This window comes from Gorilla gorilla, chromosome 5, assembly GCF_029281585.2.
Source record: "Gorilla gorilla gorilla isolate KB3781 chromosome 5, NHGRI_mGorGor1-v2.1_pri, whole genome shotgun sequence".
In the NCBI taxonomy this organism is placed as follows: domain Eukaryota; kingdom Metazoa; phylum Chordata; class Mammalia; order Primates; family Hominidae; genus Gorilla; species Gorilla gorilla.
In genome coordinates, this window is record NC_073229.2 from 153753808 (window position 1) to 153768981 (window position 15174).

Below are 15174 nucleotides of genomic sequence, written 5' to 3' on the forward strand. Positions count from 1 at the left end.
AGGATTGTCCCAAGAGTGAACAATGTATCAAGATAGAAAATGAACTGGATAAGAGTTTTCTTCCTAGACCTTCTGGTCTGAAATGCAGGGAGAGAACTCTGTCTTTATGCCAGTTTATTTAACTTAAATAAAACAAATAATATTCAAAGTTGAGCTGAGCTCACAGAAGTAGAAAAAAGGTGTTCTCACAAAATTATTTCTATGCCCTACGGTGGCACCGATACTCCAAGGAAGAGTTACTAGCACTGATTTCCAGGTGAGATAGTGTGGCACTGGAACCAGAACTCCAAATGAGATCAAGAGGGACATTCCATAAATATCCAGTAAATGACTCCTAACTTGGGGAAAGGAATGTTCATGGGGGATGCTATCAGAATTACCCTTTGAGGGAGGGCTGGTTATTTCTAAATATAGGTGCTGCCCATCCTTCCGCCATTCTCTCATCTGCTTATTGGGATCTATTACTGATAGGTCTGTTACATCTTTTCTCTGTATTAATGAGAAAAATAGAATATGGCAGAATTTTGTATATATATATATATAATTTTTTTTTTTTGAGACGGAGTCTCACTCTGTTGCCAGGCTAGAGTGCAGTGGTGCCATCTCAGCTCACTGCAACCTCCAACTCCCTGGTTCAAGCAATTCTCCTGCCTCAGCCCCCCCGAGTGGCTGGGATTACAGGCACACACCACCACGCTCAGCTACTTTTTGTATTTTTAGTAGAGACGGGGTTTCACCATGTTGGCCAGGATGGTCTTGATCTCCTGACCTCGTGATCTGCCCACCTTGGCCTCCCAAAGTGCTGGGATTAAAGGTGTAAGCCACCGCGCCGGGCCTAGAATAATATATTTTAAAATTATTAAGGTACAGCTCTGATAATATTGAGCAGAATAACAAATAATAAAAATACATTTATCAAATCCCATCAGGCAAGTATGCTGCTGAGCCCTTTGTATGGTTAATTCTAGTAAGCTGCTAAGAATATTCCTATTATTATCTTTATACAAAGTATAAAATGAGGCACAGGTAAGTAACTTGTCCAAGATCACATTCGTTAACCCAGGTAGTCTGGCTCCAGTATCCATATCATCTCTTCTCAAAATATTACTTAAATTTGAAAAGAAATGCTTAAAATTAAAAAAACTCTTTTGCCCAGCATCAAAGGCCCTATGTAAAGCACTTCCAACTCTTTCTTCTGCTAGTGCCTTATTTGCTCCCTTGTGTGTAGGAGAGCTCCTTATAAGTGCTGTCCACACTCACAGTCCCCAATTCTCATTCTCTTAACCCCGCTATAAGCATCCTTATCACTTTACCAAAACTGGTAAGTCTACTAAGGTCTACTAAGACCTCCACATAGGTAAAGCCAGTGGTTAACTTCTGCCCTTTAACTCATTTGAACTGTAAGTAGTATCTGATACTACAATCACGCCCCATGCAGTTGGCTTCTGGGACACCACTGTCTCTCAGTTATCTATAAGGTTACTTAGTTTCAACGTCTTTGCTAGTTCTTTCTTTTCTAACCACTAATGTTGGGTAGCTCCAGGACCAAGTTCTCGGTAATTTTATTTATTATACCCAGACTCACTCCCTTGGTGATCTCATGCAAGGTCATGGTTTAAAAGTCCATATGCATGCTGATGAATCCAGCCCAGACTTCTCTCCTTAACGCCTGCTCATGTAACTGCCTACAAAATATTGCCACTTGGATATCTAACAGGCACTTCAAATTCCATACATCCATGACTGAACTCCTGAATCCCTGCTAACAGTACCTGATTCACCTCCACTTCCCTATTTCTCTTGTTGGAAAATCCATCCTTGCAATGGCTCAAGTCAAAAGTCTTATGGTTATCCTTGATTAAAAATCCTCTCGTATCAGAAAAAATTCTAAATGCTCTACCTTCAAAAATATATCTAGAATCTGGGTACTTATCACTCCAGTTACTGCCCTCACCAACAGTGCCCTGTTTCACTCTCAGAAATGTCCTGATTTGAACAATAATCACCCTAACACAAAGCCCTCCATGATCTCATTCCCCATCATGGTGTTACTTCTCTGCCCTGCCCTGTTACTATCACCGGCCCTGAGTCCACTCCAGCCACACAACCTTTGGTAACAGGCACATATCTGCTTTGCACCTTTGTTCTAGTTGTTTTCTTTGCATAGAATATTCTTCCAGGTATCTATATGGCAAGTTCCTTGAAGACTTGCTTGCAGTCATTGCTTGTTAATTATTCAATGAGACTTCTTGTGGAATGCTGCAATGACCCTATCCCTCCACACCTTGTCCTATTTGCTCTGCTCATCTTTTTTGTCTCCATTGTACTTGCCACCTTTCAATATGCTAGAGAATTTTATTTGCTCATTAATATTTCATTATCAGTCTCCCTCCACTAGAATGTAAGGGCTTGTTACTTTGTTCACTGATGCATCTCAAGGGTAGAACATGTCTGGCATATATGTAGGTGCCCAATAAATATTTGTTGAATGAACACATATACACTAAAAAGTCAGAGTTCACAGTGGCTGGCAAGATGGCCAAATAGGAACAGCTCCTGTCTGCAGCTCCCAGCAAGATCGACATAGAAGGCAGGTGATTTCTGCATTTTCAACTGAGGTACCCTACTCATCTCATTGGGACTGGTTAGACACTGGAACAGCCCATGGAGGCTGAGCTGAAGCAGGGTGAGGCGTTGCCTCACCCAGGAAGTGTAAGGGGTCAGGGAACTCCCTCACCCAGCCAAGGTAAGCTGTGAGGGACTGTGCCGTGAGGAACAGTGCATTCCGGCCCAGATACTATGCTTTTCCCAGGGTCTTCACAACCCACAGACCAGGAGATTCCCTCAGGTGCCTATACCACCAGGGCCCTGGGTTTCAAGCACAAAACCGGGCGGCCATTTGGGCAGACACCGAGCTAGCTGCAGTTTTTTTTTTTTTTCGTACCCCAGTGATGCCTGGAACGCCAGTAAGACAGAACCGTTCACTCACCTGGAAAGGGGGCTGAAGCCAGGGAGCCAAGTGGTCTAGCTCAGTGGATTCCACCCCCACAAAGCCCAGCAAGCTAAGATCCAGTGGCTTGAAATTCTTGCTGCCAGAACAGCAGTCTGAAGTCGACCTAGGAGGCTCGAGCTTGGTGGAAGGAGGGGCGTCTGCCATTTCTGAGGCTTGAGTAGGCTGTTTTCCCCTTACAGTGTATACAAAGCTGCTGGGAAGTTCTAACTGGGTGAAGCCCACCACAGCTCGGCAAAGCCACTGTAGCCAGCCTGCCTCTCTAGATTCCTCCTCTCTGGGCTGGGCATCTCTGACAGAAAGGCAGTAGCCCTATAAAACTCCCACCCCCATGGGACAGAGCACCTGGGGGAAGGGGCAGCTGTGGGCGTAGCTTCAGCAGACTTAAACATTCCTGCCTGCCAGCTCTGGAGAGAGCAGTGGATCTCCCAGCACAGCACTCTAGCTCTGCTAAGGGACAGACTGCCTCCTCAAGTGGGTCCCTGACTCCTGTGCCTCCTGACTGGGAGACACCTCCCAGCAGGGGTTGACAGACACCTCATACAAGAGAGCTCTGGCTGGCATCTGGTGGGTGCCCCTCTGGGATGAAGCTTCCAGAAGAAGGAACAGGCAGCAATCTCTGCTGTTCTGTAGCCTCTTCTGGTGATACCCAGGCAAACAGGGTTTGGAATGGACCTCCAGAAAACAGCAGCAGACCTGCAGCAGAGGGGCCTGACTGTTAGAATGAAAACTAACAAACAGAAAGGAATAGCATCAACATCAACAAAAAGGACGTTCACACAAAAACTCCATCCGAAGGCCACCAACATCAAAGACAAAAGGTAGATAAATCCACGAGGATGAGAAAAAAACAGCACAAAAGGGCTGAAAATTCCAAAAACCAGAACACCTCTTCTCCTCCAAAGGATCACAACTCCTCACAAACAAGGGAACAAAACTGGATGGAGAATGAGTTTGATGAATTGACAGAAGTAGGCTTCAGAAGGTGGGTAATCACAAACTCCTCCAATCTAAAGGAGCATATCTTAACCCCACACAAGGAAGCAAGAACCTTGAAAAAAAGTTATAGGAATTGCTAACTAGAATAACCAACTTAAAGAAGAACATAAATGACCTGACGGAGCTGAAAAACACAGCACAAGAACTTCATGAAGCATACACAAGTATCAATAGCAGAATCGATCAAGTGGAAGAAAGGATATCAGAGATTGAAGATCAACTTAATGAAATAAAGAGTGAAGACAAGATTAGAGAAAAAAAGAATGAAAAGGAACAAACAAAGCCTCTAAGAAATATGGGACTATGTGAAAAGACCAAAAAGACCAAACCTACATTTGACTGGTATACCTGAAAGGGACAGGGAGAATGGAACCAAGTTGGAAAACACAGTTCAAGATATTATCCAGCAGAACTTCCCCAGCCTAGCAAGGCAGGCCAACATTCAAATTCAGAAAATACAGAGAACGCCACGAAGATACTCCTCAAGAAGAGCAACCCAAAACACATAATTGTCAGACTCACCAGGGTTGAAATGAAGGAAAAAATGTTAAGGGCAGCCAGAGAGAAAGGTCGGGTTACCCACAAAGGGAAGCCCATCAGACTAACAGCAGATCTCTCTGCAGAAAACATACAAGCCAGAAGAGAGTGGGGGCCAATATTCAACATTAGAATTTTCAACCCAGAATTTCATATCCAGCCAAACTAAGCTTCATAAGCGAAAGAGAAATAAAATCCTTTACAGACGAGTAAATGCTGAGAGAGTCTGTCACCACCAGGCCTGCCTTACAAGAGCTCCTGAATATGGAAAGGAAAAACTGGTACCAGCCACTGCAAAACATACCAAATTTTAATGACCGTTGACACTATGAAGAAACTGCATCAATGAATGGGCAGAATAATCAGCTATCATCATAATGACAGGATCAAATTCATACATAACAATATTAACCTTAAATGTAAATGGGCTAAATTCCCCAATTAAAAGACACAGACTGGCAAATTGGATAAAGAGTCAAGACCCATCAGTGTGCTGTATTCAGGAGACCCATCGCACATTCAGGAGCCCAGACACACATAGGCTCAAAATAAAGGGATGGAGGAATATTTACTAAGCAAATAGAAAGCAAAAAAAAAAAAAAAAAGCAGGTGTTGCAATCCTAGTCTCTGACAAAACGAACCAACGAGGATTTAAATAAATGCAAAGAAGGGCATTACGTAACAGTAAAGAGATCAATTCAACGAGAAGAGCTAACTATCCTAAATATATATGTACACAATACAGGACCACCCAGATTCATAAAGCAAATTCTTAGATACCTACCAATAGACTTAGACTCTAACACAATAATAGTGGGAGACTTTAACACCCCACTGTCAATATTAGATCAATGAGACAGAAAATTAACAAGGATATTCAGGACTTGAACTCAGCTCTGGACCAAGTGGACCTAATAGACATCTACAGAACTCTCCACCCTAAATCAACAGAATATACATTCTTCTCAGCACCACATTGCACTTATTCTAAAATTGACCACATAATTGGAAGTAAGACCCTTCTCAGCAAATGCAAAATAACTGAAATCATAACCAATAGTCCCTCAGACTACAGTGCAATCAAATTAGAACTCAGGATTAAGAAACTCACTCAAAACCACACAACTACATGGAAACTGAACAATCTGCTCCTGAATGACTGGGCAAATAACGAAATTAAAGCAGAAATAAGTAAGTTATTTGAAATCAATGAGAACAATGACACAACATACCAGAATCTCTGGGACACAGCTAAAGCAGTGTTTAGAGGGAAATTTATAGCACTAAATGCCCACTGGAGAAAACAGGAGAAATCTAAAATTGACACCCTACCATCACAATTAAAAGAACTAGAGAAGCAAGAGCAAACAAAATTCAAAAGCTAGCCGAAGACAAGAAATAACTAAGATCAGAGCAGAACTGAAAGAGATAGAGACATGAAAAACCCTTCAAAAATCAATGAATCCAGGAGCTGTTTTTTTTTTGAAAAGATTAACAAAATAGATACACCACTAGCCAGACTACTAAAGAAAAAAAGAGAAGAATCAAATAGACACAATAAAAAATGATGAAGAGGATATCACCACTGATTCCACAGAAATACAAACTACCATCAGAGAATACTGTAAACACCTCCACACAAATAAACTAGAAAATCTAGAAGAAATGGATAAATTCCTGGACACATACACCCTCCCAAGACTAAACCAGGAAGAAGTCGAATCCCTGAATAGACCAATAACAAGTTCTGAAATTGACACAGTAATTAATAGGCTACCAACCAAAAAAAGCTCAGTACCAGACGGATTCACAGCCAAATTCTGCAAGAGCTAAAAAGAGGAGCTGGTACTATTCCTTCTGAAACTATTCCAAACAATAGAAAAAGAGGGACTCCTCCCTAACTCATTTTATGAGGCTAGCATCCTCCTAATACCAAAACCTGGCAGAGACACAACAACAAAATAAAATTTCAGGCCAATACCCTGATGAACATCGATGTGAAAGTCCTCAATAAAATACTGGCAAACTGAATCCAGCAGCACATCAAAAACCTTATCCACCACGATCAAGTTGGCCTCATCCCTGGGATGCAAGTCTGCTTCAACATCCACAAATCAATAAACATAATCCATCACATAAACAGAACCAATGACAAAATCCACATGATTATCACAATAGATTCAGAAAAGGCCTTTGATAAAATTCAGCACAACTTCATGCAAAAAACTCTCAATAAACTAGGTATTGATGGAACATATCTCAAAATAATAAGAACCATTTATGACAAACCCACAGCCAATATCATATTGAATAGGCAAAAGCTGGAAGCATTCCCTTTGAAAACCAGCATAAGACAAGGATGTCCTCTCTCACCACTCCTATTCAACGTAATATTGGAAGTTCTGGCCAGGGCAATCAGGCAAGAGAAAGAAATAAAGCGTATTTAAATAGGAAGAGAGGAAGTCAAATTGTCTCTGTTTGCAGATGACATGATTGTATATTTAGAAAACCCCATCATCTCAGCCCAAAATATCCTTAAGCTGATAAGCAATTTCATCAAAGTCTCAGGATACAAAATCAGTGTGCAAAAATCACAAGCATTCCTATACACCAATAATAGACAAACAGAGAGCCAAATCATGAGTGAACTCCCATTCACAATAGCTATAAACAGAATAAAATACCTAGGAATCCAACTTACAAGGGATATGAAGGACCTCATCAAGGACAACTACAAACCACTGCTCACAGAAATAAGAGAGGACACAAACAAATGGAAAAACATCCCATGCTCACGGATAGGAAGAATCAATATTGTGAAAATGGCCATATTGCCCAAAGTAATTTATAGATTCAATGCTATCCCCATCAAGCTATCATTGACTTTCTTCACAGAATTAGAAAAAACTACTTTAAATTTCATATGAAACCAACAAAGAGCGCGTATAGCCAAGACAATCCTAAGCAAAAAGAACAAAGCTGGAGACGTCATGCTACCTAACTTCAAACTGTACTACAAGTCTACAGTAACCAAAACAGCATGGTACTGGTACCAAAACAGTTATATAGACCAATGAAACAGAATAGAGGCATCAGAAATAACGCCACACATCTACAACCATCTGATCTTTGACAAACCTGACAAAAACAAGCAATGGGGAAAGGGTTCCTTATTTAATAGTGTTGGGAAAACTGGCTAGCCATATGCAGAAAACTGAAACTGGACGCCTACCTTACACCTTATACAAAAATTAACTCGATGGATTAAAGACTTAAACATAAGATCTAAAACCATAAAAACTGTAGAGGAAAGCCTAGGCAATACCATTTAGGACATAGGCATGGGCGAAGACTTCATGACTAAAACACCAAAAGCAATGGCAATAAAAGCCAAAATTGACAAATGGGATCTAATTAAACTAAAGAGCTTCTGCACAGCAAAAGAAACTACCATCAGAGTAAACAGACAACCTACAGAATGGGAGAAAATTTTTGCAGTCTATCCATCTGACAAAGGGCTAACATCCAGAATCTTCAAGGAACTTAAACAAATTTACAAGAAAAAATCAACCCCATCAAAAAGTGGGTGAAGGATATGAACAGACACTTCTCAAAAGAAGACATTTATGCAGCCAACAAACATGAAAAAAAGCTCATCATCACTGGTCATTAGAGAATTGCAAATCAAAACCACAATGAGATACCATCTCATGCCAGTTAGAATGGTGATCGTTAAGAAGTCAGGGAACAACAGATGCTAGAGAGGATGTGGAGAAATAGGAACACTTTACACTGTTGGTGGGAGTGTAAATTAGTTCAACCATTGTGGAAGATGGTGTGGTGATTCCTCAAGGATCTGGAAGCAGAAATACCATTTGACCCAGCAATCCCATTACTGGCTATATGCCCAAAGGATTATAAACCATTCTACTATAAAGACACATGCACACGTGTGTTTACTGCAGCACTGTTCACAATAGCAAAGGCTTGGAACCAACCCAAATGCCCATCAATGATAGACTGGATAAAGAAAATGTGGCACATATACACCATGGAATACTATGCAGCCATAAAAAAGGATGAGTTCATGTCCTTTGCAGGGACATGGATAAAGCTGAAAACCATCATTCTCAGCAAACTAACACAGGAACAGAAAACCAAACACCGCATGTTCTCACTCATAAGTGGGAATTGAATAACGAGAACACATGGAGACAGGGAGTGGAACATCACACACCAGCGCCTGTCAGAGGTTGGGGGGCTAGGGAAGGGATAGCATTAGGAGAAATACCTAATGTATACAGGTTGATGGGTGCAGCAAAACACCATGGCACATATATACCTGTGTAACAAACCTGCACGTTCTGCACATGTATCCCAGAACTTAAACTATATTTTTAAAAAAAGTTAATTATGCCTTCTTATCTTAGACATCCCTTCACTTACTTTCCCGGTTCACTGCCTTCCTTCTTGTCATAATCCTTCTGCTTGAAATGGACGTTGTGAAAAGCCTAATTTCAGCTTAGAAAAATGTCCTCTTCTACAGCCCTTCCCATTCAATGGATTAAGGATAAAAGCAGACAAACAGATTGAACATAGAAACTCTGAAATTATTTACAATTTCAGAATCGGTAATCAAAGCAAGAGCTCCACAGTGTTCTTACCTAGCTGCCTTGCAGATGCCTGGCACTGAGTCTTAGCAACTTCCCTATGAACTCGGGTTCATTTTAAAAACTTCCCGTAGTTTCGATTCAAAGGAATGCCTGACCAATACTGCCACCTACTGATGAGTAGGTGAGAAATCAGGACAATCAGATGGAGAGTCCAAACCAGTTTAATGAAAACGAAGACAGACAATAATGAAAAATTCCTTGAAGTCGGTAAAATAATCTGCCTTTCCCAGAGAGTACTAGTAAGGAATTTACATCGAATCCTACAGCAGCATTAAGCAAAGATTGTGTAAGTGCAAAGAATTACAATGACCTCTGATATAGTCTGGCTCTGTGTCCCCACCCGAATCTTATCTTGAATTGTAATCTGAATTGTAATCCCCATATGTTGGGGGAAGGATCTTGTGGGAAGTGACTGAATCATGGGGGCAGTTCCCCGTGCTGTTCTTGTGATTGTGAGTTCTCACAAGATCTAATGGTTTTGTGAGGGGCTTTTCCCCACTTCACCCTGTGCTTCTCATTCTTCTCCTTCCTGGCACCATGTGAAGGACATGTTTGCTTACCCTTCTGCCATGATTGTAAGTTTCCTGAGGCCTCCCCAGCCATGTAAGTCAATTAAACCTCTTTATAAATTACCCAGTCTCAGGTATTTCTTCCTAGCAGTGTGAGAACAGATTAATGAAGCCACTTTCAGAAAAGAGCATCACCAACGTTACCAGGACAACCAGTCCTCCTTTAAGAATTCAAATGTTTTAAACTCAAGGCAAATATATTTATTTTTGTCTCATACACACACAGAAAAACAAATAAAAATCTAGCCTGAGATTTAAAACTCACTAAGGAAAAAAAATCACAGCAAAAGCAGTAGGTTAACATCAGGATATTTATATTCAAGGCTCTATGGTATCAAGTTTTTTTTCTCTTTAGAGCCAGGCATGGTGGCATGCACCTGTGGTCCTAGCTACTCACGAGGCTGAGGCAGGAGGTTTGCTTGAGCCCCAGTGCTTGAGGCTGCAGTTAGCCGCGAATGCACTGCTGTACTCCAATCTGGAAAACAGAGCAAGACCCTATCTCTAAAAAATTTAAGATTTTTTAAAGTCCATATTTTTTAGTTATTTAAACGTGATATTATTCAACATTGATGAACTTGGGTCGTGAGTTCTAAAAGGGATTCAAAATAAAATGGCATTTTCACTTTTTTAAAATTAAGATACTTTTTCATGATCAAAAATATGTTGTGTCTCCCTCCTGACCCTCCTTTTCAGGTAGGTAGCAAACGTTGTGAAATTTAGTTGGCATATGCTTCAGACAACCTTTTACTTAAATCATTATCCTCACTGCTATCTTTTTTTTTGAAGTTGTATACTCCTAAAATGTTTTAAGCACTAATTTTTCTTTTATATTATTGTTTTCAACCCACTAATAAGTACCATTTTGCTAATTGGGAAATTAATACATACTGTCAAAGAAACAGACTAAACTGTATTTTGAAAATCCTAAAGAATAAAAATTTGTAAAAGGAAAAAAACTAAAGATGAAAACATATTTACATTTCTGACATCTTCCTACTTTAAAAATTACAAAGAAAATAGAAAATAGAGGTGACTTTTAGTAACAAAAAAGTCCATTTCTCAATATTAATAAAGAAAAAGCAAAAATACTCATAAACACATAGGATTAAAAGTAATGATTCCAAGAGAAGATAATTTAGAAAAAGGCATTTAATTACAAAATTTTCTTTTAAATAAAAAAGCAATGGCACGAATCACCACAAAATTATTTAAGTGATCATATCCACAGGCTGTTCTTGTAATTATATGCTAAAAATTTATGACTGTTCTCATTAACAGCATTCCCCCCCTTCATTAGAGACATCAAGAGCTTCTGAGAATGTGTAATTTTTCCTAAAGTACTACTAAAAGTATCATGAACACCGTTTGTGCGGCATTCATTTATATCACCTTTTATTTACTATATTCTAAACTCATAAAATATTTAACATTTCTCTACTTCATTTCTCTTATTTACAGTACAGAGGCTCATCTCTTGTCACAATATGGTTTGTGCATTAAAATCCCTGGGAATAGTACTTTCGAGAACATTTTAATAAATTGACTCCGATTATTTAAAATAAGAACACAAACAAAAGCTTTTTCACCCAGAAGAATAATTCTTCCAGTAGACTTATTCAGGACTTAAAAAAAAATCCCTCTTTAAGTAAAATACATTCTTCAACCATTACTGGATTATACTATCATGCATATTTATAATGCTAATATGACAACACGTAAAGCCAGCTATGACTTTTAAAATTCCATTTAGAAGAGTACAGTAGACAGAAAGTGCTTTGGCTTTCACTCTCTTGTTATCCATAATCCAATTATTATTTCACATGGGTATATTTTATTTATTCTTAGTATATAAGTATTTAATGGTTCAGTAATAACTGGCAGCTTCTGACAGTCCTATTTTCTTGATCGCTGATACAGTTCTGTGAACATAAGTCAGATGAACTGAAAAAAATGCAAATCACTTCCTGTGATACAGCAGGAAAAGGTGGAATGTTATTATTTGAGCAAATGATTCAAAGAGATGAATACTAACATTCCGTCATGACAGGAATACTGTGAAATTAGGTATGTTTTAATGTGCTGTCTTCACAACTTGCCATACCTGGTATTTGTTATCTTTTTGGTCAAAAAGCAAACCTAACTGGGAAGGGTAGATGTGAGGAGGTAATAGAGGTGAGAGAGCATATATTACAGTATATATGATTTTAGGAGAAAAGAGTGGGAAGAGAAGACATTTTCACATATTAAAAAAAAAACTATGTCACATCTGGACACATTTCACAGAGCATATGAAAACTGCCCACAAACTAATTAAGCCTCTTTACTCTCACTCCAGAAATTTTTCTAATAATAACATTAATAATAATTAATATAATTCTGGCAGCAGCACAAATCTATGACTTTTTAAGGCTTAAGAGAGTCATTTTTAAATACTTGGGTACAACTGAATGATATGAGTCCTGCCATTTCTTTTATTTACACTCTTGACTCAGCAAGAATTATGACAGAAGTCCACATGGTTATCTGCAGCTTGTTAAGTCTTCTACAATGGCTTTGACTTTATAACCCACTCAGCATTTGGGTTAAGCTGATATAAATCCTTCATGTAAGTGTCATCATCAAGGCAGCGTTCCCCTGTTAAAATAGATGTTGTGTCAGTTTAATACAGCAGGTAGATTGGTATGCAATTTTAAACTTAAGCTTAATTATTTAACTCTTAAGTCTTGGACTTCAAAATACTTATTCTACTTTGGGAGGCCGAGGTGGGCAGATTGGTTGAGATCAGGAGTTTGAGGCCAGCCTGGGCAACATAATGAAACCCCGTCTCTACAAAAAATACAAAAATTAGCTAGGCATGGTGGCTTGCACCTGTAGTCCCAGCTACTCAGGGGGCTGAGGTGGGAGGATGGCTTGAGCTCAGGAGGTGGAGGTTGCAGTGAGCTGAGATTGCGCCACTGCACTTCAGCCTGGGTGACAGAGGCAGACACTGTCTCCAAAACAAAACAAATAATTAAAAAAAAAAAACTTCTCATTCTTTCCTGTTTCTCAAAATATTGTAAGAATTGGCCAACAATTGGAAAAATAAATTTGGTAGTCTTTCTCCAAATGAATAGGTTTCAAATTAATTTAGGAAGCTGAAAATACTTTGTATGATAGGCTTTTAAATAGTTCCTTAAAAGCTTAATCATCTTATTAGGAGGGGCAATGGTTTTGAATCCACCTAAGAAACTACACTTAATTCCCAAGATCTAAAAGTAAAATAAGAAATCAAATCTATTAATATTTAAATAACCTTTACTAATAGAGTTAACAATTCCAGGTTTCTAGTGTCATGGCCTATTTAAGAATAAACCTTCACATTCCTATATTTAACTTTTAATATTTACTAACATTTTTAATTCCCACAAAAACATCCTACAAAATTTATTGCAAAATTATTTTTAATTACTATTTTGAACTTAACATGATTTCATTTATTTCTTAATAATTTTACCCTTACCATTTCCAAGAGTCAAAAAAGAAAAAAAGATTATTTTAAATTTTTAAAAAGAGATGGTTAAGACTCACTGATAATTACAAAAGGGTAAAATATAAAACATGGTCAAAATTAATTCATTCCATTTTTTAAATTACTAGTGTGAATTTGAGTGTGTGTGCATGTGTATAAAATTTAGCAGGAAATCAACTATGGCAAAAGTAAATCTGCTTTTACTAAAAATATCTAATACTGTACTATAATAAAGTGTTATCTTAACCTTATATAAGCTCAACTACTTCCTTTACTATGTGACATGAGTATATTAAAAAGAAGAGAGTTTTGAAAAACTTGCATCATTAACCATTCCAGGAGTTATTCTTACTGTATAGGGAACTTGCTTTTGCTGAAATTGAACATAGATGGGCATTTGTACAGGCGCTCAAACAGAGCCTGAAGAGAAAGGTCAAACCATTAAAGAAATCCACAAATTCAGCAACTTATCTAAAGCATGGTATATTTTACTTCTAATTTCCTGTTCTTCCTCCAAAGACATAAATAATAAACACTGGCAATATCAAAACAGCATATAAAATGCAAAGAGGAAAAAAAGTGCTTACCAATATTTCCTCCAATTTCATACAAAAAAACTTCTCCTTTCTTGAGAGTCTGGGCAACCCCACTATGAGGGACAAAACAAACCGATTAGTTGTATCATCAAACAGCTTGCAAGCAAATCACTTTAATGTGCTTGGGGAATTCTGGCTGGTATGGAAAATTCATAACTTAGACACACTGTAATTATCTACACGTTTGTATTTTCCCATCTGTTAAATGTACCCAATAGGTAATAAAAGTATCACACCTGTAAATTAAAATAAACAAATGGAATTATACATCTGAAGGCAAAATAGTAAACCAGTATCTAAATTTGCAAAATTCAAAAGAAAAGTTAATGTAACATTTCAGCTGCCAATCAAATTATTAATATGATTATCCACTTTGTATACAAGCCAAAATGGTCCTCATAAAACTATTAAATGTTTCCACCTTAGTTTTCACATTACGCTTATTCAATAAGTATTTATCATGGGTTTGCTGTGCTGACAACTCCAGTAGTGTGCAAGATGCATGTGAAGAATAAGACATGCTTCTGACTGGGTGTGAAGGCTCATGCCTGTAATCCCAGCACTTTGGGAGGCCAAAGCAGGTAGATCGCTTGAGCCCAGTCTGGGCAACATGGCAAAACCCCATTTCTACCCAAAATACAAAAAATTTAGCCGTGCATGGTGGTGAGTGCCTGTGATCCTAGCTACTCGGGAGGCTGAGGTGGGAGGACTGCTTGAGCCCAGGAGATGGATGTTGCAGTGAGCTGAGATTGTGCCACTGCACTCCAGCCTGGGTGACAGAATGAGATCCTGTCTCCAAAAAGAAAAAAAAAAGAATAAGCCATTCTCTTCTGTCAGTTGTGCAAATGAGGGCAGCACAGACCCTCAGAGTGGAAGCAAATTATGTCATTATCTTTCTGTAAAAGAATTACCTGAGAAACCTGCTAAAAATTCAGATGGAGAGCTCTAGAAACTCAGATTTAACTGGTCTAGGATAAAGCCCAAGAAACTGCTTTTCAAATGCTCTATAGTGGATTCTGAAGCATGGCAAGGTTAGTGGACCACTGAGATAAGGCCCTGAAGACACACTCTCTGGAACTGAGAAGAGAAAATCAGGTCTGACTTGTATTCAAGCCATTAGGAAGAGCATGGTACAGCAGCAGCACTCCTCACCACCCATGGAATGGCTCATCTGGTTCTCCTCCTTTCTCTCCCTGCCCTGTGTCCCTGGCATACTGGACACTCAGGGCTCTCTGGGCCCTCACGCTATGTTCCACCTGCTGCACTGCATCTGATCCACTTT

The 15174-nt window shown here is 38.9% G+C and overlaps 1 protein-coding gene across 3 annotated transcripts in view; it reads right to left on the bottom strand.

The window, feature by feature from the left end:
* Positions 1-10919: 10919 nt before the first annotated feature.
* Positions 10920-15174, bottom strand: part of ARHGAP18 (Rho GTPase activating protein 18) — a 136696-nt gene continuing 132441 nt past the window's right edge. For all 3 annotated transcript variants that reach the window (XM_004044668.4, XM_055391637.2, XM_055391639.2), the window contains exons 14-15: positions 13884-13945; positions 10920-12422 (exon numbers count right to left, since the gene is read on the bottom strand). In XM_004044668.4, coding sequence (XP_004044716.2) covers positions 12331-12422; positions 13884-13945 — 154 coding nt within the window. In that variant the 3' untranslated portion in view covers positions 10920-12330. The remainder of the gene's footprint in view (positions 12423-13883; positions 13946-15174) is intronic.